Source organism: Setaria viridis, chromosome 5, assembly GCF_005286985.2.
Source record: "Setaria viridis chromosome 5, Setaria_viridis_v4.0, whole genome shotgun sequence".
Taxonomy (NCBI): Eukaryota; Viridiplantae; Streptophyta; class Magnoliopsida; order Poales; family Poaceae; genus Setaria; species Setaria viridis.
The window spans coordinates 44256902-44283028 of NC_048267.2; the positions used below are offsets into that span (position 1 = coordinate 44256902).

Below are 26127 nucleotides of genomic sequence, written 5' to 3' on the forward strand. Positions count from 1 at the left end.
CAATATAATCTCCAAACTAGAGTACAATTCACTTGAGAACACAGCTCCAATTCTATAAGGCAGACATGTTGAATTGAATCTACTTTAATTGTTTTGCTTGCACACCATTTGATAGATTCAAAGCATCGCGCCCTCATATCTCTAACAGAACGGCTAAAGAAACAAAAGACGATGTCAGTCTGAACATCGAACTGAACCTACTCCGAATTCTTTGGAATGGTAAATTCCGACAGCAACGTATACACACCACCAGCTATGCAGTTGTACGTATATATCTCTAGTCGACTAGTCCTATAGGCTTATGTCATGGCTACCCAAGGATAACAATACGAACACCATATTAAGACAAGCAAACTGAACCTTAAACATGCAATTAAATGGCCAAAACACCACACCAAACTTGATCTGCAACACCTACTATCTGGAAGAAATTAACCCCCTTTCCCCCTCAATGCCCTATTGGCTTCACCCTTAGTGACAGACACTGTGTCCGACATGTCAGTGACGTGGATGGGTGCGCATCTGACGGTGAGAGCATGCAGAGCCACGCACGCGCGCGCACCCAGCCGGGGGCGCACCGCCACCGCCATGGTGTCACCTCCCCGTAAAATAATGCAGCGGACGCATCAGGAAGATCGTGACGCCCATGATTAGACGAGTAAGATTGTTTGTCGATCAGACGAGGCTGCTGGTGATGAGCTGCGATGTCCATTTGTTTACGCTGTTCACGCACTGAAGAGGAAGAAGAAGCTTTGTTTCGTGAAGAACAGAGATTGTTGAGGCGTCGATATGATCAGTCTGACGAGGATTATTGGAGAGCACGAACAGGAAGATGCCTGATGAAACGAATGAGCAACCTACCCTCCATGGTTAGGTCAATGCGCAGCTGTCGAGGGAAACGAAACGCTCTCAATGTCTCATTCAGCAACGGAAAACTCAGGAACAGCACGAGCTACTGGTGATTTTCAGCGACAGGACCTTTTTGTTTTTGACCAGCAAATGGATGCTTCAGGATCAGAGCCTGACTTTGCTGATGATAAAAAGGAGTTATGGAACTGTTGACATACAGTGTATGTGACCGTATCCAGTAGCTTCATGTAGGCGCCAGTAGTCAGTAGAATCGCATTCTCCATTTGGAGTGTTTTTTGTCAAAGAGATGCATGATACATCCAAGAAATCCAGTCCATGTGCATGATTTCATTCTCCTAGACGGAAAGGAATAAGATGGGAACTATGATTACTAACGCTTCAGATGCAGGCTTTTCTCTGTAAAGAAAAAAACAGAGAGAGATGAAGGGACATCCCATGATACCGGCATGTCAGTCAGCACAGCACTGCTCCAAATTTCAGAAAAAAGCAATGAAAGTTACTACTGGTGCAGAGATGAATGATTTCACAGCTTTGTTTCCCTGACATTTGTACGCACTGCCATGGTCATGTCGAACAACCCTTCAGAACCAAGCAATGGAAACCATCAGCATGTGAGCCGAGTTGCTCAAAAGATAGCATATAAAACGCCAGGAGCTGTTAAACTTGGAGCTGTCAACATTCATGGAGCAGGCAAATGGACGCCTGATACACGCACATGCAGTACACACCATACCGAACAACAGCCCTGATAAGTTAAACAACAAGGGAGCAGACGCTGATGAACAGCAACCGCTGTAGGACCTAGCAATCTACTACAGTTCGAGCAATGCGTCGTCTGTCAACTAATCTCGATTTGGATCGGTGACGCCAAAAAAGCGCATTGTTATAATCCGGAAATGACTAGACGCTTTTTGTACGAAACTGGATTAGGTTTCCAGACAATGTCGCAAAGATTAAGGCTTTACAAATCACAGGTGCAATAGCAACAAACGGGAGGAGCCAAGTGCGTTTGCGCCAATGCTATGACTGTTATTTGACAAAGCTCTGACATCAGGTGAGCTGTTAAATTTGACCGCATACCCAGAAACATCACCAGTCCTCTCATGAAAGCAACCCTGCAGGTAAAGCGTACACAGTCCAATTGTTGCTGCATCCAGCATCCTGTCCATGTCGACCGTAGCATAATTGATGAATATAGAAGCCATTGTTCAGTCGCAAAACGCTAAAATCTCCCGGTTTGTTCATCAGGACCATGTGTCAGCTGTCTGCTTGTAGCAAATGTGCTTTCCATGCTGAACAAGCATGGAAAACAACAAGGGAAGCTACCCCTGCTTAGAGTATAGACCCCAGACCTAACACAGCACCTACTTCTTACATCCGAATTCCTACTACTGTACCGCAAATATATATGTCTTGTGTTTCGAAATGTCCTGTCATTGCAATCTGAATCTGCATTATTGGATCAGTGATGGACTCACATAGGTTGCACACGTTGAAATCCTTGCCCAGAAGGCCAGAACATGCCATTTCTTGGAGTCACAGAATAGGATGCCAATCCTTTCTACTCTTCCTTCCAGCCCTAAAATTAGAGTGGAGGTACAAATTCTGATAGCAACCTGAACATCGATTATTATTTATTATAGGTGCTGATTGATCGATCGAGGCACAGATGCTCTCAACTGCTGAAGAACACATGCATGCCCTCGACACACATCTCTGGAAAATTCCCAACACCCCACTAGCATAAAGAACAAATACTCTTTTACAGAAAGGTTTCCCCTTCTGTTCTCTGAAAAAAAAACCATCTACTGATGAAGAACTGATGCATGCTCTCGGCACACATCTCTGAAAAAATTTCCCATGACACAACTAGCACAAGAACAAATACTCTTTTACAGTAAAGTTTCCCTTTGTGTTCCCTGAAAGAAAAACCTTCACAGGAAGGGTTAGATATTAACAGTGCGATACGTCCAAGACAAGAGACGATCGAGAAGACGTCGTTCCGACAATGATGACTGTACACAGGGCACTTTGCAGTTCCCTGACAGCAACTCTATTGTTTTTTTTAGCCGGGCGACGAGCCCGGTTGAGTGCCCGCCGAGTCTACCGCTAGTCAACGGCCGGGCAGCTGCTCGTTCGCTGCGGCGATGAGCCGATGAGCTCTCCTCTCCCCGGCAGGCACCGCCATGGTGTCACGTCGGCGTAAAATAATGCCGAACTGATTAAAGCGGCGTGGGCTGCATGATTAGGGCAAAGCGGGTCAAACACTGTTGCCGGATGGGTTAGCGTGAGGAGGAGGGAAAGCATGTACTCACAATTAAGATTAGCCTGGCGCTAATCTGGCCATTACCGGACGAGGAGCTTAGCTTAATCGGCCGTGTCTTTCTGTACATTAGATTAGAAGATGGATGGACAAAATTCTTTTTTAAGAGGCTTCTTTTGATTTCGTTGTGCAGTGGTGCGGTGCATGCAGTTCTTCCGGTGGCGTATAGCTAGGTTGCACACGGGATCTGTGTGTCAGTCGTGGACAGTTGTGTGCATATGCCTTGCTTGTGGATTTGGAAAGTGTACTAAGAAATCATTGAGGTTCTCAACTCGTTTTTAAACTTTGAGAGGCAGCAAGGGTTGGAGGAAAATATCTTTTGTATAGCTTGATATTTGGTATGGTGTGTGAAGGATTAGAGTATTGTAGTTTGGAAACAGTAGGTCCACTGAATATAAAAATTTGGCTCCTAGTTTATGGAGAGACTCTTTTCAGGTCAATGCTTGCTACGATGAAACTCAAACCTTTTAAAAACAGAAGAATGGGGGCAGTGGCACTTTGGTCTTTGAGTGGCACGTTGGTCTTGGAGATGGAGTAAGGCCTGCCGTGCCGCACGGGTTCATATTGGAGCCATGCGTAAGTTTACAGGTAAAAAAAGGATTTTGGGAGAAAATTCCAATCCACTTGAAATTATTCTGGATGGATAGGTGAAAAGAAGGGGAAAAGGAGACTACTGCTATGGAGATATTAGTTCAGAAACAACATACAGGAGCGATACCGTTAGTCTGACCACTGTAAGAAGTTGCTCTCATCAGCCAATCAGCCTGGTCGTGCAGAAGACCTGCGGATTATCTTGTATGAAGGTGCAGAGGAAACGAACTACTCCATGTGGTCTGCATATATTCTGTATTTCTGTAAAATCAAGTCATGAGAAAAAAAAGGATGTCGGTTTATACCATGTGATCTGTATACTCTGTTTTTTTTAGGACAATCTGTATACTCTGTGTGATCCTTTTTTGATGGATGTGGCGGGGACAGGAAGCAGGAGCCCAAGCCCATCTCCACTTCTGTGCACGGCGACAAGCTCGGCCTTATTATATAGTGGTAGGCCCATCTACGTTGGGTTGGGCTTCAGTCCACAAGGCAGATGCGGCCGCCCAGCTGCTGCTGCCGGGCCAATCCTATACAGACAGATAGAGCGCTGCCCATTATCTCGCTGCCTGCAGTATATATTTTCATGCAAGTACATTGGTGTTGTCTAATAGACGATTTCATGCATTGATATGTAATCTTAAGATGATTTAACAGATAACATATACAATAGGTTGTCCTTTTAAGTTATCTAATAGTAATTTTATTTCCTAAGAAAAGAAATGTCCGGAAAGCTATAGTAAAAAGGAGGCTACCTAAGAAGGAATTAACATTACCTGAATTTATCGTATCTTTTCCTATCTTAACGACTATACATTGTATCTTCCATATATGTCAAGTTGCAGCCAGTGAGGAAGAAGTCAGCGGAGGGTGGAGATGGTGAAATGATTCAAGGCAACGCGCATAGATGAGGCCTCTCCTTCAATCATGTTCTTTAAGAGAGAATCTTTCAAAGAATGGGACCGATCTTCACTTCCAAATACAGCCACATCAATGATAATTCTCTCTGTTCTGTGGACATACAATCTTTTGACTTTCTTGCAACCACGCGGAGTCCTTAATAAGCTTTGACTTTACTGCCACCACCCCCAAGCAACAAAGAGTAGCACTCGATGCAGCAGCTGCTGCAGCCTGTGCAGAGAGCAAATACTATTGCTTCCCCCTAGACCTAGAGTATGGAGGCATCTCCAATCTCTAACGGTGCGTCTTTTGTGTTCCCCACCAGTGCACGAGGCTCTTCGACATCCATATCTGTCAGTAGCTATGTTGGCTCTGAGGAAATTGATGCACATACCTGCAAAAACATCGATCAAATAATCCACTGCATCCAAGGTGGCAATCACAGAGCTGCAGCATGGCAGTGGCACAGGGTGCATCATGAGATTGATGCCATGGTGCAGGAGATCCAAATGAAGACCAAGACCCACCACACGCTAGCTTGGCCATACGCGGTTCGCCTTCTTGCCTTTGCAGATGAGATCACAAAGCTACAGTTATCGCCTGACAAGCTCTTTATTGTGCTGCGTCTGCACAAGGTACTCAGCTCTGACTTCTTCACCATATTGCAATGGCATCCTGAAGAGTTCAGTATTGCAAAGTATAACCACACCATGCAGAAGCTAAGGCAAGCTGTTTTCCACGTGCTTCAGGAGCTAAAAGTTTTGATTCAGAAACGTGCTTCCAGGAGCGTGCCAGAAGCCGGAGGCGTCCATGAAGTGACCTGCTATGTCATGAATTACATCAGGCTATTGTTGTAACATAGGAGCTCAGTCAATTTTATCCTTGCTCACAATGATAGCGACGACAAGAGCATGGACTCACTAGACCATATTGTGCAAGATCTTATTACCTGTTTAGAAGCCATGCTCAACAGAGTAGCAGAGGCCTATGATTTTGAAGCTTTGAAGTGCTTCTTCTTGATGAACAATCTCCAATTCATTGTCAAACAAGTGGAGGACTTGGGGCTGAGTAAGCTACTGGGGCAATCATGGGTTCAAGTGCACAGAGACTTCGTTGACCAGTATATGGAGACATACTTAGACTTGTCATGGGGACCTATACTGTCATGTCTAAGCACAAGGAAGACCATGCTTGGCTGCTGCTTCCGCCGGTCTTCCAACATTGTCAGGTTTTGCCTCAAGTTTGACTCAACTTACTATAACCAGGAGCACTGGAAGGTGGAAGACCCTCTATTTCGGGAGGTGGTGCAGCAAACGGTCTGCAACAAGGTTGCCTCAGCTTATCAAGCACACATCGAGAAATCCAGGAAGGTTCAGAGACAGTATGAGTGGTACACTTCTGAGTTGCTGGAGGTGCACTGGATGTAGCTATTTGAAGGAAGAACTGGCTAGGAGCAGTTTGACAGGCCACAAGACATCTTTCCAGCCCCTGATATATTGGAGAATCTCTGTGTGTTCTCCTCTTTCCATTTTGGCTCTTAAATGGTTATAATTTGTATCATGTAAGAATTATTTTATAAATGAAGGGGATAATAAAATTTGCAAATACAAACTTGAAACAATTTTCACTTTGATTATAGAATTTGGCATCTAGCTCATTCTCATACTAATAAACACAATACTGAATTTGCAACAGCATGACACTTTGCAGTTTCTTTTAGGTTTTGGCCATCCTTTTGAGAAATTGGGAAGCTAAAACTTGGGCACTCCTTGCACATTAAGCATCATGGACAACTATCACTGATATTTGTGCAACAATTCTGGAATAGCCTTGAACTCTTTCCTTGCTATTGCTATGTAATTTCATCCATCAGCTATCCTTTTTGGCAAGGAAATCAGCCGCATTGATTAACAAGTAAAATTTCAACACATTGTTTTTCACCTCTAGTGAGTGGTCACTGGTCACGAATTCAGTACAAAAGAAGTGCAGCCAAACCTTACAAAGTCGAATGCCGCTTCAGATCGCTGCCTGCAACTCGCTGCGGTATGATCACTCCATCGCTCGGCTGCTGAGGTGTGGGAGGCTAGGTACGCATAGGACGCCCTCCTCGTCTTCACCGACGGACGCCGTAACGCATCGCCGACCCACCTCGTCTCCGTTGCTCTTGGGGGCGCGGTTGGTTCAGTGGATCCGGAGGCGGAGGGCGCATCGTACGGCTACGATTCTCTCCCCCATACAGGCTAACTAAAGTCCCCGGTGGAGCGCCGCTGCCGAAGAGAGCTGGTACAGTGACGAGCCTCGGCAACGAGTGGCCGCCGCCGAAGAGCGCTGGTATGTGGCTGGAGGCTGGATGGAAGGTGGGAAAATTGGCTGCGGACATCGTTCGAATGTCGCTTTTGCTCCAGGACACTAAAAAAATGTTTTTGCCAAAACACACTAACCGTGTGTTTGGTTCTGGGGTTGAAGTGGGTTAGGTTGTAGCCGACCCACTTCGACCCATGTTTGGTTGGAGAGGGTGGGGGTTGGGTCCAACCCAGTAGAGGAATATTCCTCTAGGATTCGGGTCAAGATGATCCCCGAAATTGAGAGGACCATCTCGACCCACTTGCACGGCGTCCGTCTCCGTCCGCGGGCGACGCGCGCCTGATGTCACCGCGGCCGGGCGAGCTCCATGGGGGAGGAGGACCGCTGGCGGCGGGGATGAGCCGGCCGGCACGGGGGCGGGGAGGTGGCGCAGGGGGCGGGGAGGTGGCAGCTGGGCGAGCTCGGTGGGGAGGAGCCAGCGCATGCAGGGGAAGGAGGCGGCGCAGGGAGGCGGGGAGTAGCCGGCGCAAGGAGGCGGGCTCGGTGGCGCAGGGAGGTGGGGAGGAGCCGGCGCAGGGAGAGGGTTAGAAGAGACGAAGAAAAAAAAAAAGAAGAGGAGGAGGATGATAGGTGGGCCCTGCAGCTGATAGGTGGGGCCCACAACTAATGGTGTTAAAAGACATCCATCCCAACCCTCTTAACCTCTTCGACCAAACAAAAGACTAGGTCGGCTCTAACCCACTCATCCAAACTAGAGATGGGTCGACTCCAACCCCACAAAAGTAGGTCGGCTCCAACTTAACCTACATCGTCCCAAAACCAAACACATGCTAATACTCAGTGGTAATTTGGTGCTGGACACTGTAACTCTTATAATAATATTTCTTACTCCAAAAGGTAAGAAAACACTTCAAATAGACAAGTATGCCCCTGCCCCTTCAAACCAACATTTCAGCAGCATTTCTACAGCATTGGAATAGCATCGTGGGCGCGGCCTGCTGCGCCTGCGCCGGGGAAGTAGCCTGAGCCACCGCCACCATTTTGGCTGAGCACGTTGTTCTGAATTTTGCAGCCTGTGACTGGAAATCCACCTTTTCTCCTTTGTCATCTCAATAGAATAGAAAGAAAAGAGCGGTTTTCTAGTGTTAGCAATGCATGCCACCGCGAACTGCCGCCGGCCGCTGCAAACCTGCTATCGCCATCTCGCGACCCTTTGGGGTGGGCGCCACCAGCAGCTGCTGGGACGGGTGGACGGGCGCGGACCTCCACGGGCGACGGCCTCCAGGGACGGCGCCGCTACTGTCGTGGGCGGCCGCCGCCGCTGGGGGAGAGGGCCTGGTGCCGTGGTTCTTGCTCGCGGGGGAGAGAAGGGAGCGACGAGGATCGATTGGATCGAGTCGGGCAAGCAAGAGGAGAGGTGATGGTAGTTTAGTCAATTCCCATAGCTTCCAATTAAAATCGAATTTAATAATAGGTTCAGAGTCCCACACCCACTGAATAGTAGTGTGTTTTTGGCAAAGAGACATCTTTTTTTTATGGTCTGGAGCGAAAGCCATGTTTTAGTAGTGTTCTGTAGCCAATTTTGACATGGGAGAACGGCGGTTTCCCAGGGTGTACTTTTGCGCAAGCCCCCCTCGCACATCATCTATTTACGCTGCAGCTTTGTTGCAGACCGAGAATTACAGCCTGTTTCACCCGTTGGATCGAGCTCTGGCGGCCAGGATGGATGAGACCTGGGATCCATTCCCACTTTCCCAGGGTAGTTTTGCAAATTAGCCCACACTCACCCACAGACTCGTCCTGATTCCTGACGCGGTGACGCCCGCCTCCGGTGTGCTCGCCGTCGCCCGCCTTTGGCGATGGCCGCCGCCGCCGATGGGTTCCGTCACTCTTCTATGGTCCGCATCCCGAGTGTTCGGGAACATGGGATGGGGGGTGTGCTCGAGCCCATGGCGATGAGAGGAGATTTCGTGAAGGAAACCCTTCTCTCCAACGACACCGCTCCATTCGCCGTCACTCCCACAGATCGGGTACCCATGATTATTCGTCATCCATTAGGGCTTCGCCATTGCTTTGGAGATTTGGTGTAATGTATGGGTCTGGATACAGCCCTAGGCAGCTCGCGTCTGTTCTTATTCTGTAGGCGAGGCCTCCAGGCTATAGTTCACTTCCTATTGCTTCATTACGAACTTTGGTCAAAGTAGCATGCATAATGAATTCCATGAAGAAAGTTAAAAATCCTCTGTTAATCTCTTTATAGAAAATTCCATCAAGCAAGTGCTTAAGGAACCTCCATAGAACAGACTCGTGGCATTTACAGTACATTTCAGCATTTTGTTTATCCAATGCATTATTTAACCTTCAAACAAGACACTAACTTTCCTCTTCAGGTTCGGCTCTAGGTCCTCAAGATCTCGTCTTGCAGACTCTTCCAGGCTGCCTCGGTATGCCTGGTATGCTTGGACAACATACTCCATCATACTTACGCGAAGCTTGATACGAAGAACTGGGCTACACACCTTCCAGTGCATCTGGGATTTGCATGCTTTATTGAAAGCCAATTCAAAACTCTGCAGGGGACTCGGAGTGGGGTAGAAGATCTTAAGGAAGCTGTTCCTGAGCCTCTTTTGAGAAGAACTGGTACTTGCTGTCTCTAGAGGACGCACTACCTGTTTCCATGATGAGGATAGGTAATCCCTTATGTACTGTTTGATGTTGTAGTGACGCTTTTTGATCCACTGGTCTCCTACCATTAGGCGCACATCTGATTCTTCGACTTGTCGGGGTACAAAATTTGTGTTGTTCATCAGAAATACAAACTTACTGCCTTCAGGTACATATGAAGTAGATTCCTGAACCACTGATTCCAGATCAGAGATGATCCCAGATACTAGAGGACCTGTCAGATTCACACCCTCAATGTTCAACAGATCATCAGCCTGGCCTTGGTATAGAACGGGATCAAGGTTTTCAGTGTGATTTACCAGCAACTTGATGTATTTCATGAGGAATTCAGTTATCATTAGAACGCTGCCTGGCGTTGGTTCGTGCTGTGGCCTGTAAGTCTGAACCAAAACTTTCAGCTCATGAAGCATTTCCCTTGCAGAGTTCTTCAATGCTGCAACTACTCCCCCAACTTCTATCTTCACAAACTCTGCATCAAACACCCTTGAGAGGATAGGGGTGGTGTCAAACAGTGCTCTGTGCATGTTCAATATGCAAAAGAGCTTCTCAGGTGATTTCTTCACCTTAGCAACTTTTGAGGCAAGACTGAGGAGGAGACGAATGGGTTCCTTGGATGCTTCTGAAATATGATTCTGCTTGAATTGTATCGCGTCAAGAACCCTAATAGTAAACAACAGCACCCGAGGCTATCTATAGATGGACATCCATTGCTTCTCTTGAAAATTCTCGCAATCCAATCTGAGAACTGATTCGATACCCATCTCGACACATTTGGCGTGAAATGCCTGGTGCAATTCTTGTGATTGGTCAGCCACATTCGGGTGGCTAACTGTTTCCCCCTGGAAAGCACTGAGCGACTTGTGATCAAGGACAACACTGAACCTTGTGTCATGCAATATGGGGTCTATGTTTTCTAGAGAAAGATTGTCTAGCAGCGCAACATCAAATCTGCTGGCTGTGCTACATGAATCCCTGAAGAATGAAGACAAGGTATCACCGGTGTTGCTGCTGCTACCTCAGAGGCATATTAGGGAGCTTCTGAAAGAAGGTAAGTCGTATGTTCCAATTGCATACACATTGTCATACTCCTGCCTGTTTGTGCATACAAAATTATGTGTTTGAGATATTGCGATGCCATTTTGAACTGTTTGGGTGCATTTGAAGTTCTCCAAACATAGATATACTACATTAAGGTAAAAGAACTAAAATTGCAGTAAAATGTACCAGCCCAATCAAATTAAGAAAAACTACCGCTGTTGTTGTTACTGGATAAAACAAAGAAGAAAGTATAATCAGATGGTGCATGGTTCACTCATGGTACAGGAATCTAGCAGATTAGTTTGTTGGGGATTGGAGGTAGTGAAAGGGATTAACACAAAAACTCTTCCTTGCACCACACGTAATCAGCATAAGGAAAAGTGAAACTAATTTAGCTGCTACATAGCAACTGTCACCATGTCATTCTTGCAGAGTTGCAGGTGGCATGTATGAGGCCTCTAAGGAAGGAAAAATTAAATCTAGTAAACATCACAATCCCTTAAAGGGCGATAGGCCATGCCAAGATATATTTTGGAATGACCTTGCTATGACAGAAAGTGTTCCAGTTTCTTTCTTTGGTTACATTCTTGTAGCCTGCACTTATGGTATTACAACACGTCAATTTATATAATACTATAACCTTAGAAATACACTGTAAGTCTATAGCAAACTCAAACTGGTACCTTTTTTTTTTTCAAATAGATTAGCTTTTCTACTCATGTGTCAGACAGGAAGCATTGGGGTTCTCGTTTATGTAAAACACTTTAATTAAACATTGCTGATTCAACAGGAGAAATTTATTAATTACCTGCTAGAAATGAGATTTCCATTGTGTAGATAGAAAATGCTGCATGATGGATCTGCTTGTTTCTCCAACCTTTCTAGTATTTTTCTCTCTGAACCGTATATGCTGCATCATACATTTCAATTCAAGATGAGCGTCAACAGAGCAAGAAACTGGAACTACATTCAAGAACAGGAACAATTCAAGTGGAGTAGTTGGCATTGGCAATATACCTATCTATTGCAGAACTCAAGATGAGCGTGGTAATCTGATGTTGTACAATGAGATCCAAAAGTGCAGCTGCAACATCGTCACTCTCAACTATGAGCTTCTCTGCTCGAACCTAGAAGAAGTCTGGAATGTGAATATCTGCCCGTGTAAACACCATGAAGGTCCCATCAATCTGGATTGGTGTGATAATTATTAACCTTTTTATGTGCACAGATCCTCACATGCAACTCGGATGACGTCAAAATATGCTCCCTGCGGCCTCTTCTATATGCACTAATAAGAAAATCATAGCCGGGCTGCACTACGCTTGCTGAGAGAAACAGTGAAAGAAGTCTCACATGCCAGCCTTTTGATCAAGAAAACCAGTAAGGGGTAACGAAAAATGACAGGGCGAGCTTGATGATTGTATTTGCACTTTTGCAGTTGTAACCCAGATGCAGAGAGAAGACATTACTTACAGAGCATCGGGATGTCGAAGGATGGCCGGAAGATGTGGACGAGAACCAAGGTCTTGTGTGGTGGGACATTCCGCAGAGCCCAACCGAGAGAGGTGTAACAATGGAATTCACTGCCGCCTATCACCAGGTAAATCTTGTCATCTGCCGCCGCCGCTTGCATTAAGGGATGCTGGATCTTGGTTGGTGGCAACTTGCCCCTTCTGCCCGCGCCCTCCTCCGAGTACAAGCAACCGTGGTTGCTCTGTTTATCGAAGTAGCTGCCATTTTCTCTTGGAATTTAACCGCTCGCCGACGCTGATCTCGATGACACATACACGGGCCTAGACTGGGGCTGAGGCAAAGCTGCTTCTTCTGGGATGGTCCATACGACCGTACACCACCCTGGATAATTCCAAGCTCTATGTGAGTATTGCTGAAATTCTGGTCGTAAGTTGCTGACTGACAAAACCATTCAGAGCCGATGCACAGAGAATAACGGAGCAGAATTTTTTTTTAAACAAACCAGGTAGAAGAGCTGCCAATTATATTAAAAAAATGAAAAATCCAGATTGGACAATACAACAAACCAGAAAAACAACAGACGCAAGCAACTCAAAAACCACCCCAAACTCCACAAGTCAACCTCATCATCGGCCTAACGGAGCAGAAATGAAGCCTACATTTTGTTAAAGGAGGGGGATAGAACATTTTGTTATGCCTTTATGCAATACAGAATAAAAGACCATCCATGTGATAAAAAAATGCATAGCTTAAAAACTGGCAAGCCTAGCGACAACATGGCAAACCAAAACGTGCTAACAAAAGTACAAAACAATGAGCTACGTGCAAAAACTATGCAACGTCCTTGGTTTCGATTCTGGCACCGTGGCACGCAACTGCTTGGGAACCATCGAGCAGATGTATATCCTTGTTATCTTGTTGCTTGCAGCGGCAGGTAGCGAGGAAAGGAAGGTCACACGCTGCTCCTCGGGATCGTAGTAGCAGTAGGCATTGGATGCTACTCCAGGATCTCTCCTAGGAGGCCTCGACATTCTCTATGCATGTAACAAGCAGCTGAATATTCTTTTCTCCTTCCAGAAGTGTATGTCACGACCTTAACGTTTAATCCGTATATTCTCCTAGCGGGGGAGGGTGCTTTATCTAGATGGAACATATGGTCTGTATAAATATTTGAATTATCGCGATAACAATGCACGTGTTAAGGAAACAACATCCATGGGCACAGCTTCTTAGTCACAACACCGTCGGGATTTGTTCATCCTTTGTACACTCTTACTGTACAGAGATAGAATTGGGAAACACCACACCCTTACACAGAAAAAAAAAGGAGGGTAGTGACCAAAGGACTAGGGTTCCATTCTTAAGATCTTTTTTTCCCGAAATGGTCTTCGGATCTTGTTGAAAGCAAGAATGTGATACTTGTTCACCCTTCAAACAGTTCACTGACACTGACTTCGCTCTTCAAATCCCTAGCGAAGCCGGCCATCGAAGACTGTTTCAGCACTTCCAAATACGCCTTATAGGCTCGATTAATATGCTCCGAGATGTTATCACGGAGCTTGGAACGAAGAATTGGACACGGTACCCTCCAGTTCATCTGAGAGTTGCAGGTTTCCTTGATAGCAGAAACAAATCTCTGGAAATGGCGTGTGTTTGTGTGGATGATACCAAGGAGGCTGGGCCGAATCCTTTTATGAGGGGGACTTGCTATCGTCAAGTAAGACGTGACCCGTTCCCATGTCGAGGACATGTAATCCCTCATGTACATGTCAAAGTCATCCCTGCGCTGCCTAAGCCACTCAGATCCGACGATCAGCTGTATATCCGAATGCTCGACCTCCTGGATTATGAAATTGGCATTGTTCATCAAGGATAAACAACGGAGTCCTTCAGAAGCATATAACCTAGATTTTTGTTCAATAACATTATTCAGGTCACCAATAAGCCCACATACCAGATGACCTGTCAAGCTTATTCCCTTAAACAACAACAGATCGTTGTTCCCCTTAGAGAAAAACAGATCGCTGCTTTGACCATAGTCCAAAATGGTATCAAGTGAGCCAGCATGATTTATCAGCAATCTGATGTATTTCATGACGTACCCGGTTATCAGTAAGATGCCTCCGTCCTGTGCTACTTTCTGTGAGCTATAGTTCTGGATCAACACTTTAAACTCTCTAAGTATTCCCCTTGCAGAATCATTCAGTACTGTATGGACACTGTCGACCCTACTGACAAAATCTGCAGGGAACAGTTTCTTGAGAGAGGGAGTTGAATCAACAATTGCTCTGCACATGTATAATGTACAGAATAGCTTCTCGGGTGACTTCCTCACCTCAGTAACAGCTAACGCGACATCGAGAAATCGATTTATAAGTTCCTTTGCAGATATTAAAATCTCGCCCGGTGTGAGTCCATTGCATTTTAAGCTGTCCTGCTTAAAGAGTTCCAGTACTGTGTTGAGAACCCTGACAATATGCTCAAATGCTGCAGGCCAGGCCTTGATAGTTTTCCAGTATTCCTCCCCGCAATTCTCGGAGTCTGCTCCGAGCACCGAATCAATGCCGCCAATAAACTGACACCGACTTGTTATCTCTGAATACTTGGATTGAAACGCCTGATGCAATTCATGTGAGTATTCCACCAAATTCAGGTGGCCGGTTAGCTCCCTGAAAGTATTAATTGATTCATGACCAAGAATAACAATGAGCTTGCTATCACCAAATATGGAGCTAGCAATCTCAAGAGAAGGGTCGTCCAATTGTGAAGGGTCCAAGCTATCAGGTGTGCTCCTTGAATCCCATAAGATGGAAGATGGTGTGCTACGTGAATCCCATATGTAAGGAGACGGGCTGCTGTTGCTGCTGCACGAGGAGAGGAGGCGACTGCTTATGTACGAAGGTGTTCCTTTTGTTTCAAAATCGAAGACACTGCCATCCTGTCGACTGCACAATACAAGGTGTTTTGTGAGATAAATCTCCTTGACTGTTCATCACACTAATTTGCAGCTATTCTGAGGTCTTGTTGAAATGAGTTACTTCAAATTTACTCATCAGTACCTAACAGAAATGAGCCTGCCTTTATGCATAAATAAGATGTTGCAGGACGAGTCCGCCCCTCTCTGCAAAGCTGCTGCTAGGTTTCTCTTCGACCTATTTACCCTGTGGCAGAAGATGCAGGTTCCTCACTAAATAACCACGAGAAGTAGAAAAGGCCTCGGTAGCTATTAAAAATACACACCAACTTTTGCCAATACCAATGATGATCAGTGTGGTGATCTTATGTTCGGCAATGAGTCCCAGAAGCCCAGCTGACACATTGTCATTCTCAATCATCAGTGTCTCTGCTTGAATCTAGAAGAAATTTATGCCACTATTAAATATTTAATTCATAGCTCACCAGAGCATGCCATCTAAAAAGAACTGATTCTTGATTCATCACTCACCTCTGCTCTAGTACAGATTTCCTTGTAGCCCTTTAAGGCTAGGAGAGCCTGATCCCTCTGTTCATCCCTATAACCCTTGACAATATTATCTTTCAATATGCTTGCATGTACTGTGCCACCCACTGAAACAAATTACGGTAAATGATATCATAACAGGAAATGTATCATCATGTAACTTCTCTACTAGTCATACAGAGAGAACCAAGAAAAAAAATCTGTGTCATTTATATGTTTCTACAAGGAGAGTTTCTTACTGGTCGGGACTGGGATCATCATTGCTGGGCGGTGGATATGGACAAGGACTATTTTTCTATGCGGCGGAACAAGTTGCAAAGCCTGTTGCAGTTTGTGACCATCCTCCATGGACAACACCAGGTGTACCTTCTCTTCTTCCCCACTTGCTTCTGGTTCTAAAACTGCCTGCAACAGCTGCATCGTCCTGTGCTCCGTAGCCGCTACCATATCTCCAGGATAGATTCTGTTTTTCATCATTAAAAGAGCTGCTGATGATATGTTTATATTAGAGGCTGGCCTTTTCTCCTTGTTCCACTTCACTATTTTCGATGTTACATTCTTGTTCACTAGGGAATGATTCTACAATGATGAAGGTGATGGAGTCTCTTTCAGGGTAGTAAGAACCAGAAGGTAGCTCCAATGTCCAGCTAGGAGAGCTACCAAAACAAACAAGGCAACAAATATGCGCTAATTATACTATCTTGAAAATAACAAAGCTTGGCAAACATGTGGAGATAACACTCCCCAATACATTAGCAAATGGAAATCTGAGTTTGTACCTTCTGTAATTGGAAAAAGGAAAATATTGTTATTATTTTAACTCTCATGTCCCTATCCTCCAATCTTGCTGCCTTCAGTTCTAGGCTTCAGTCTTTCTGGCCAAAACATGTAGATCATCTCAATCGAAAATACTAAGGCCAGAAAACTAGAACCTTATCCTCCACTCAAAAAGTATTGTTAGTGAAAAGTACAAAACCATTATAAATTGGGCATATTCCATAACAATTCTGATAGGTCCATTTGTTACATGATCTATCTAAATAATCTGCAGTTATTAGCTGTCAACAGTAAGAAAGTTTGACCAGACATATTATAAAATGGTATATGAAGGGAAGGAAGTATGCGTTTCCATATATGAATACATCCTTTAGCAAAAGTATTCCTTTAATTAAGCTGAAGCTGGTACAAACAGTTGATCATTTACTGGGACAAAAATTGCAAGGACAAAAAAGGAGGCTCAGCATCTGAAGGCCCTACTAGCACTGCTTTCTTCATTTGTTTTCTCCTTTTGCGCCGAGACAAATATTTCAGCCTTCAAATAATTCGTTGATTTTACTCTTCAACCCCAGCTTAAAATCTGCAGCGGTACCCCTGCCAGATTGCTTCAGACTTTCCAGGTGTGCATGGTAGACTGGAGTAACAAACTCCAGAATTTTTACACGAAGCTCTTCACGAAGAACTGGACAGGGTACCTTCCAGCACATCTGAGTGTTACAAGTTTCATTGAAAGACCAAGCAAAATTCTGCAGGGGAGTTGGACTGGCATACAGGAAACTTAGGACATTTGCCCTAAGCCTTTTACGGGGTGATGTGCTTTTTGTAGTCTCCAAATTCAACGTAACTGGTCCCCATGCTGCAGATAGGTAGCCCTTCATGTATTCTTTGATCCGGTATTGGCGTTTTCCAATCCACCTGGATCCTACAATTAACTGTACGTCTGATTGCTTGATTTCCTGCAGCATGAAATGTGTGTTGTTCATCAAAAACAAGCACTGAAGTTCTTTAGAAGACAGTAACATGGATTGTTTCTCAAGCACTGTATCCAGGTCATCAATGAGCCCAAATACTAATCGGCCTGTTGAGTTCGTTCCCTTAACTGTCAGCAGATCATCCCAGTGACCATGTCCTAGAATGGTATCAAGTGAACTCCTATGCTTTACTAGCAACCTGATGTATCTCATGAGATACCCAGTGAGTGACGTGATACCACCTCCATCCTGCACTGCTATTCGTGAGCTGTAAGTTTGAATCAAGATTTTAGCCTCTTCAACTATTTCCCTTGCAGAGTCCTTCAGTTTAGCAAGAAGCCCCTCAGCATCTCTACTGGTAGATTCTGTATGGAATACATTCCTGAGAGTGGGGGTGGCATCCACGAGTGATGTGTACATGTTCAATATGCAGAAGAGCTTCTCGGGTGACTTCCTGATCTCAAGGGCACAGGCAGATGAAGCAACAGTGAACAGACAAGTCAAAGGTTTTCTTGCTGCTTCTAAAAGATCTCCATGTATAAATCCATCACATGCAGGACGCTTCTGCTTGAGTTGCATGTGCAATGTGTTGATAATACTGACAATATACTCCAACACTGCAGGCCAGCTCCTCATGTATTTCCAGTGTGTTTTCCACAAATTTTGGCAATCTACTCCAAGAACAGAGTCAAAGCCACCAACGAACTCACACCTTGTGAAGATGTCACAGTATTTGGAATGAAATTCCTTGTACAGCTCCCTTGAGTTCTCAGCAGAAATTTGCCGGCTAATTAGTTCCTTGAAAGAGCCAAGTGACTCGAGACCAATTATGGCGTTGAACCTGTTGTCGCTGAATATGTGCGTAGGATTGATATCGAGAGAAGGATCATCCAACTGTTCTGCATCAAAGGTGTTGGCCGTGCTACGAGAGTTGAAGAATGAAGAGGATTTACTGGTGACAGTGTTGCTGCTGCCTGAAAAGTGGCAGCCTCCCGAAGAAGATATCCCATTTTTTCTGGCTGTGCAGACATTAATGTGCTGATGCCTGTTAAATAGAAACTGTGTAAGAGAGATAGTGATGGCTCTTTACAGAAAAGATCAAGATTTTTTCTTCAAATAGATGCTAAAACAAGCTACTAAGATTGCCTCATGAGAACAATTGGCCAAAAACTAATTCTATGCTTGTATGGTAGCATAACAAAATCTTTTGCCTTGGCGAAAAAGGAAAGGCATAGTTGATCTTGTATCTACACATCAAGATAAGTGGGCATATGTAACTTCATTTATGTGATTTCTACACGTCATACTTTCAGGTTTTACATGTCAACGTGGGTCTTTCTTTAATAATATGTCAGAACTAAGTGGTTGTTGAAAAGAAGCTATGTGCAAAAAAAACAGGAAACTTGCCTGCTTGAAATGAGACTCCCTTCATGGAGATACAGAATGTTGCATGAAGTATCAGCTTGTTTTTCCAAAGCGATTGCTGTATTGGTCTTCCAGTCATGTCTTTTGTATCAAGGATGGGAGGTCACATAAACAAATCAAAGGATCAAATGACTGGGGTGAAGTTCCATATTACTCACTAGCAAATCGAAGAATCAAACAACTGGGGTGAAGTTCCATATTACTCACTCGCATGTTGCAGATGTTTCTTGTAGTAGTAAGTTGAACATACCTGTTTTTGGCTCCCATGACGAGTGTGGTAATCTTATACTTGTTGATGAGCTCCAAAAGTGCAGGAGCAACCTCATGTTTGTCAATTATCCGTATCTTTGCTTGGACCTAAATGACACAGATGAAATCAATGAGCTTTTTGCACAAAAAAGAAACATTGAAGACATCCTGATTCAGTGTTCACCTTGCAATTTTGCAAGCACTTCTTTAAGGAGTTCTTAATCCTGTTCCTCTCATTTTTCCAGTACTTGTGAACAAGATCATCCCTTACCTTACTTGCAACCATTGCAGCTCCCAGTACCACTGAAAATAAATGGCTATAGAATTTAAGAGGTAAAGCATATCCAGTAAAAATAATGTTAGGCTCAAGCGAAGTGACCCATCCATGAACGGCTACTTGTGCTTCATGAAAGAATAAGGGACACAAATATACATGCAATCTGATAAGATTAGATTAAATAAACAAACGGTGAGGTTCTTACCATGCGGGATCGTTGTGGCTGGCTTGTAGATGTGGAGAAGAACTAATGGTTTCTGTGGTGGGATGAAGTCTTTAGCCCATAGCAGAGAAAACTCGCACTGCTTCTCATCATCCCCCACTGCCAGGTACACCTTCTCCCTGGCAGGTAGTGATACAGTTGCCTCATGCATCAGATGAGATGTCCTCTGTTTCCTCTAATGCATTAACATACAATATCCTTGCAGTAGTGAGCTCACATGTGCTTCCTCTCCATAAATAGCCTTCACTCTCTTGTTCGTGTTCCCCAATGCCTTTCTCAATGGCAGATTCTTGTGACAATGGAATGATTCTGTAAGGATGGAGTGCAGACGAAGTTTGTGTCAGGTTACTGGGAAACAAAGGATAGCTCCAAAACTCAATGGGACAAAAACTCACCAACCTCCAAAGAGTTCCCAAGCAAAGACAAAGTTTGCTCCTCAGAGTATCATGTAGGTTTATTGGTACAATATTTCATCCTTGTCACAGCGGACCAAAAATCATGTTAATGTATCGAACAGTAATGGATACGTTCAGGCCCTGAAAGGAAGGTACTTATCCAAGAATGCACACAATAAGAAAATAAGAACTCAAAGGTAGCAGTGATTTCTGCAAAATGACATGTAATTGGGGGGAAACAAAAAAGAACTGCAAGAAAATACTCCCCTCCAATCTAGGTTGCCCATGAATCTCTTGCGTGTGTACATAAGTAATAGCTAAAAGAATAAGCGAACTGCAGCATTATGCCCGAGTGCTGAGGTAGCGACAGACTCGTGCTATCACTACATACGTACACTGTTAACGAAGCTGACCTTGGCATCTTGTGTCAGGCACATAACCGCTTACGTGTGACAATAATACCTTCAGTTCACAGTGCTGGGGATCCGTTGAAGCATGCTGACATCCTTCACATGCTCTGTGTCTTCTATCTCTTCAGTATGTGTCATCTGAGCTTCAGGTTCCAGGTATAAAGCCTTAGAGACCAGGCAACACGATTTCATTTTCTCAAACTTCATATTTCAGATGCTCTAGATCCCGTTGAGTTTAATCATTTAAGGAACATTACATGTAGTATATGCATATAGCATGATTTGGCCATTTGTCCCAACTAACCTAAGGGTTGGCCTGTAGTCAATTCTACATATAAACTGGTAGCTCATGAATATATTCTCTATTGATTGAATATAATTCATGTAAATGATAAATAATAATATTTAATTTTAAACATTTACATACAACACAGAGGACATATCATGTACCCCTATTAAAATCATTGTTAATTTGGCAAGGTATACAGTAATCCGTCCCCATCTCTTGCAAGGACTATGATCTGCTCATTCTTCAAACACCTCAATTAGAAGATATACTGCAGCTGCCTGGAGTATACCTTCCTAAATGTCTGCATGTTCTGGATTAACTGTAACGCTGAAGCAAAGCGACCTTAAGAAAAGTGACGTAACAGATGAACAGATGAAGACAGAGATATTTTGGTTTCCCTCGTTCCTCACTTGAATGATGCAGTGGATATCACATCCTCCTTGAGCTGGCAGATGATGCATTGAAGCGAGGTGGGGTGAACATATCAAGGGAACTTGTCCATGTCCTGAAACTTCTTCATGATTGTCTCCTAATGAAGCTTTGAAGTGAAATCTCCAGACGTCAGATTTAAGGCACTGCAATTATGTTTGCTGACAACCTATTTCAACTGTGTAGAGGATCCTAAGCATCAGCTTCATGTCCAAAATCCAAATCTTTTTTCCGCCATCTTACTTCCATTTAGCAAGACAGGTACCTAAAAGAGGTACACTGAAGCTCAGTTACAAGAAATATAAGGTTCAGAAACTAGATCTTTATTAACAATGCTATAAATGATAAAAATATAAGCTCAGTTAATGATGGGCATAAATGATAAAAACCATGATTAGAGATTTGAAGCACTATGCTAACATTGCAAGACACCGCATTACCAAAAGGGAGAGAATAACTATGGCTAAATGAGTCCAGCCACGTAAAAACCTATTTAAATACACAAGATAACGAATGCTAAACATAAAAGCAGCACTCATTAAGATTAGTTAGGCTTGATTTGAGAAAGAATTGGAGCCTTTGTTGTGATAGAGCATGCTACACAATCGAATGAGCCAATTGATCTATTATTCTAATCATCTAATGCAGCAAACCAGGCCATAACTACTGTACAGCTGTCAGAACATGCCCTCAAGCTAAAATAAGATAAACTCATGTTAACAGTTGCACAATAATACTAAAATCATCCCGCACTAGAACTACAAAAGGCAATCCGACATTATAGTATAAGAGCATACCACAAAAAAAGGGAAGGTATCACTTTAGTATATTGTGATTTGAGACAAAGGTAATCTCTCCCACTCTGGACCTTGTTTCTCATGGAGCCACTGAGTCAAGACTGGATGGCACCCAATCAAATGAAGAAATTCCAGGGACAATGGCATGTTGTTTGGTAGTGATTGAAGCCCTGGGCAGTGCGAGATGCTCAGTTTGTTAAGAGATTTCATTCCCTTCAGCTCAGCTGGTAAGGACGCTGTTGTAACTCTTATGCACCTCTCAATGATCAAACTTTTTAGGTCAACAAAGCTTTCCAGGTTAGCCAAGGAGGAAAGCATCTGGCAATCCTGAAAGCACAAAGCCTGGAGTGTTTTAAAATGCCTTGAACCTACTGGCAAGAGTAAAGATGTGATATTCTGGCAGTCAACTATGTCTAACGAGGCAAGACCATTTAAGTACTCCAAACACAAACTCAGCTGTTCACCATCCATGTTGCACTGGGATAGTCGCAGTTTTCTTAGTGATGCTAGTAACTGAAATCCTTCAGCAAGCTCCAAACCCCAACAACCTCTTATGTTTAGAACCTCAGTAGCTTCAAGGTGTTTCTGATGTAAGAACCCTTCGCACAATATGCTTGCAGGAGAAATTTCTAAAACGAATTTGCCTGATTTAGATGAACCATAAGGGGTCAATTTGAGATTAGAAATCTTTCGAGTTCTTTCTACTGTCACACTTTTTGTTGTCGGAGGAAGCAAGGGCACTTTGATCAATTTTGGACAGTTTAAAATCTTCAATTTTTTCAGGGAAGGAAAAAATGAGTCACTGATTCCTCCAATCCAACTAACTAAGCTTGGCATGTCATCAAATTCAAGCTCCTTCAGTGATGGGAATGTCACATTGCCACCACCATAGAATTCAATTCCAATTTCAGTAACAGAGCACATCTCCTTAAGGTGCAGCACCCTCAGAAATGGGAGCTGTCCGAGTGGAGGAAGCAGTTTCCACCTTCTGCAGTTTGTCAGACACAAGGACTTTAGCTGGGGCAGAATTTTCACCTCCGAAATGTTCACATCCAACCAGCTTGGTGATGATTCCCCATTGTACCTTTTGATATGAAGCTCCTCCAGGTTTTCGTTAGGTCCTAAGCATTGTAATACTTTGGCATCCATGCTGGTCCTGGGACCAAAAGTTGAACCTGCGGAGCTCCACTCAAGTTTCAGAATTTTAAGAAATCGCTTATCGCACAGTTGCGCGTTGCAAGCTTCTTCCTTGCATGTAACATTTTCCAGATTCTTAATGTGAAGTAGACCATGAAGGTCTTTCATATCCTTCAACTCCTCTAAGGTATGCCCAATTTCTGTTTTGACATGGAATTCAACAGACCCTTGAAGCTTAACAAGACTACCAATACCTCTTATCATTGCAATGTACTTCAAATCTACGCCAAGATGCCGCAAGCTGACCAACCGGTGCATACCCCCAGGAAATCTATCGAGCTGACACTTCTTTGGAATATCAAGAGTCTGGAGATGCAGTAATATGCTCACAGATTCAGATAGCGTCTTGATAGTATCAGGAAGTGCTATGTAGCGCAGATGAATTAGGCAACCGATTGCTTTAGGTAGCTCTGACATAAGGCATCCTGTGAGATCTAAAGTGCGTACATTCTTTACCTCAGCAAGAAAATCATCTGGGATAGTACTTGAGGTCATTGGTGAATCTTTGTATACAATTAATGTCCGTAATCTTCTCAAGTCACATTGCTTCTTGAGGTGCGGTAGGAAGTTGCTTAAAACAGATACATGTCTAACAGTCGAGGGTATGCTTTTATACGTGTCACTTTCAATCCTAGCACAATCGGAGTGGGAAACCATTTGTGCCAAATCATGAATCAGGTCATGCATGACATAGTGCGTTCTGTTTCCCTGCCTAAGAGTATGAAAGAATGATCTTGCCAACAGTTGTTTGAAATACTGTATGCCTAAATCCTCCATATTCCCATTTTTCATCTGAACGAAACCCTGTGATATCCACATTCTGACCAATTTCTTTCGCTCAAACTTCCAATTCTTTGGAAATACGCTGCAATACGCAAAGCAATACTGCAAGTGCTGAGGGAGATGATAATAACTTGACAAAAGCGTCGAGACAATGTCATCATGGATTTCTGTCTCCAAGATATTATTCCAATATCTTGCATTTCGAGTATTACTGAGCATCCCACCAATAATTCTGGCAGCAAGAGGGGATCCCTTAAGATTCAATGCAATTTTCCTCCCAATCTCCTGCAAATGCGGGTGCTCATGACTATCCTTACTACCTAGTGCACACTTCTTGAGAAGCAACCAATGGTCTTCCAGTCCCAACCCGCCCAACATCATAGGAATCCTCACACCTAGCATGTCAGCAACCATCTTCATCCGTGTCGTCACGATGATCCTGCTCTCTTGCTTCCCATGCTGCAGGGGAGCTAGTAGCTTCTTCCACCTCTCCCCGTTCTCCCACGTGCCCATCTCCTTGTCATCCCAAACATCATCCAAGATAAGCAAGAACCTCCTCCCTGCAACAGAAGAAGCCAGCAAATTTTGCAACCTATCAAAATTCAGAATCCCATCATAGTCCACCTTCCAATCAGTAGCGGCCTGCAGTATCTCCCTAGTAAGCCTCACATCATCCACATGACTCGAGGCACACACCCACATCCGGGGATAAAAGTGCTCTTGAATGACCACATGATTAAACACCATCTGAGCCAGTTTCGTCTTGCCAATCCCACCATCTCCAACAATGGCAACAACCGGGACACTGTGGTTGCCGAGTCGAGAAGAACCACTGCAACCAACTAAAGTTTCGACCAGAACGGCTAGCTCACGTTGGCGGCCGAAGAATGCATCGTCAGCCGGCATGATGGAGCTAGAGTTCCTGGCGAGCCGATTCCCGCGCTGCGGAGAGTCGGCCCCATCGAGCCCGACGAGGGATGCGATTCGGGCGTAGTCCGCGCAGGCGGTGGCGAGCTTGTCGAGAACGGAGGGCAACCGTTTGAAGGGGTGGTCGGAGCATACTGATGCCAGGTGGCTGCAGACCGAGCCGGGGGTGTCGAGGATGCCGCAGAAATCGGCGCTGGGTCCGGGGAGGGCATCCGCAAGGCTTCTATAGCGGATTTCGTCGATGATGTCGTCGGCGTCGTCCGCGGCGTCCTTGAGGCGGTTGAGCCAGGCGAGGAGGGTGGGGTGGGACGTGCGGCGCCGGGCGCGCTCCACGGCGGAGGCGAACGCGCGGAGGCAGAGGAGGTAGTCCTGTAGGCGCTCGAGGTCGGCGGAGGCGGACCCCGAGGGGAGGTAGCGGAAGAGGTCGTCGGCGCAGGAGCGGATCCGGTCGCTCAGGCAGTCGAGAAACGGCGACACCAGCCACCCCGCCGCGGCCGTGGCCAAGGACGAGCACGCCATGGGAGTCTCCGGGGCTCGACGGGGAGCTCGAGGCGGGCGAGGCGGCGCGATCCGCTGGCTGGTTGGAGTGGAGTGGGAGGCGGAGGGGGAGGCGCCATCGCCGCGTCGGGAAAGGTAAATCGCGAGGCCGGGGCGTTGGAAACTTCGAACATTTTTGTCGTCTTGTTCGACGGGGGGAGGAGATTTACAGGGACATTCTTTTTGGATAACTTTTGAGCTGGGGTGTTTGATTTTAGTTCGAATATGTCACGTCGAATATTCGGAGGCTAAGGTCCCGTTTTCTTCCACTGACTTATTTTTAGCACCCGTCACATCGAATGTTTAGATACTAATTAGGAATATTAAACGTAGACTATTTACAAAACCTATTACATAAGTCGAGGCTAAACGGCGAGACGAATCTATTAAGCCTAATTAGTCCATGATTTGACAATGTGTTGCTACAGTAAACATTTGCTAATAATGGATTAATTAGGCTTAATTAGGCTTAATAGATTCGTCTCGCCGTTTAGCCTCCACTTATGTAATGAGTTTTGTAAATAGTCTACGTTTAATACTCCTAATTAGTATCTAAACATTCGATGTGACACATGCTAAAAATAAGTCACCGGAAGAGAACGCCCCCCTAATTAGGAGGATTAAACATAAACTAATTATAAAACTAATTACACAGACGGAGATTAATTCACGAGACGAATCTATTAAGCCTAATTAATCCATCATTAGCATATATTTACTATAGCATCACATGGTCAAATCGTGGAGTAATTAGGTTTAATAGATTCGTCTCGCAAATTAGCCTCCATTTATGCAAT

The 26127-nt window shown here is 44.6% G+C and overlaps 2 protein-coding genes, 1 long non-coding RNA gene and 1 pseudogene across 9 annotated transcripts; 2 read left to right on the plus strand and 2 right to left on the minus strand.

Annotated features, from left to right (window-relative positions):
* The first annotated feature begins 4516 nt into the window (after positions 1-4516).
* On the plus strand, positions 4517-6331 carry LOC140222817 (exocyst complex component EXO70A1-like; annotated as a pseudogene).
* A 2212-nt stretch (positions 6332-8543) lies between these two features.
* Positions 8544-18155, plus strand: LOC117855695 (uncharacterized). 6 transcript variants are annotated; one of them, XR_011898266.1, is made up of 7 exons: positions 8544-9018; positions 9379-9678; positions 9822-12311; positions 13658-17287; positions 17384-17615; positions 17710-17928; positions 18016-18155. It is a non-coding gene; the product is annotated as an uncharacterized lncRNA (long non-coding RNA). The 6 variants fall into 6 exon arrangements; XR_011898264.1 differs by having other exon boundaries at positions 17710-17898; positions 18016-18154; XR_011898267.1 differs by lacking the exon at positions 18016-18155 and having other exon boundaries at positions 13658-16004; positions 16994-17287; positions 17710-17862.
* LOC117855692 (exocyst complex component EXO70B2) lies at positions 16952-19878 on the minus strand. Its single transcript, XM_034738073.2, has 5 exons — positions 19549-19878; positions 19251-19369; positions 19068-19174; positions 18800-18898; positions 16952-18437 (listed from the first exon to the last, which is right to left on the minus strand). Exons 1-5 carry the CDS (start codon positions 19715-19717, stop codon positions 16952-16954), a joined length of 1980 nt encoding a protein of 659 aa, XP_034593964.1. The 5' UTR covers positions 19718-19878.
* Positions 19879-20714: 836 nt separating this feature from the next.
* On the minus strand, positions 20715-25474 carry LOC117855691 (putative disease resistance protein RGA4). Of its 2 annotated transcripts, none has more exons than XM_034738070.2 (2): positions 21887-25474; positions 20715-21354 (listed from the first exon to the last, which is right to left on the minus strand). In XM_034738070.2, the coding sequence occupies exon 1, from the start codon at positions 25310-25312 to the stop codon at positions 21911-21913; it is 3402 nt and encodes a 1133-aa protein (XP_034593961.1). In that variant the 5' UTR covers positions 25313-25474; the 3' UTR covers positions 20715-21354; positions 21887-21910. The 2 variants fall into 2 exon arrangements, with proteins under 2 accessions (XP_034593961.1, XP_034593962.1); XM_034738071.2 differs by having other exon boundaries at positions 20715-21368.
* Between the last annotated feature and the right edge of the window lie 653 nt (positions 25475-26127).

What these genes read in the sequence shown, in the direction of transcription:
- LOC117855692 (XM_034738073.2), bottom strand. Translation starts at nt 19,717, where the DNA reads ATGCATGAGGCAACTGTATCACTACCTGCCAGGGAGAAGGTGTACCTG. An exon ending in GTCATGGGAGCCAAAAACAG is followed by an intron (nt 18,899 to 19,067) that starts GTATGTTCAACT and finishes TTGATACAAAAG; the next exon opens with ACATGACTGGAAGACCAATA. An exon ending in GGGAGTCTCATTTCAAGCAG is followed by an intron (nt 18,438 to 18,799) that starts GCAAGTTTCCTG and finishes TCTATTTAACAG; the next exon opens with GCATCAGCACATTAATGTCT.
- LOC117855691 (XM_034738070.2), bottom strand. Translation starts at nt 25,312, where the DNA reads ATGGCGTGCTCGTCCTTGGCCACGGCCGCGGCGGGGTGGCTGGTGTCG.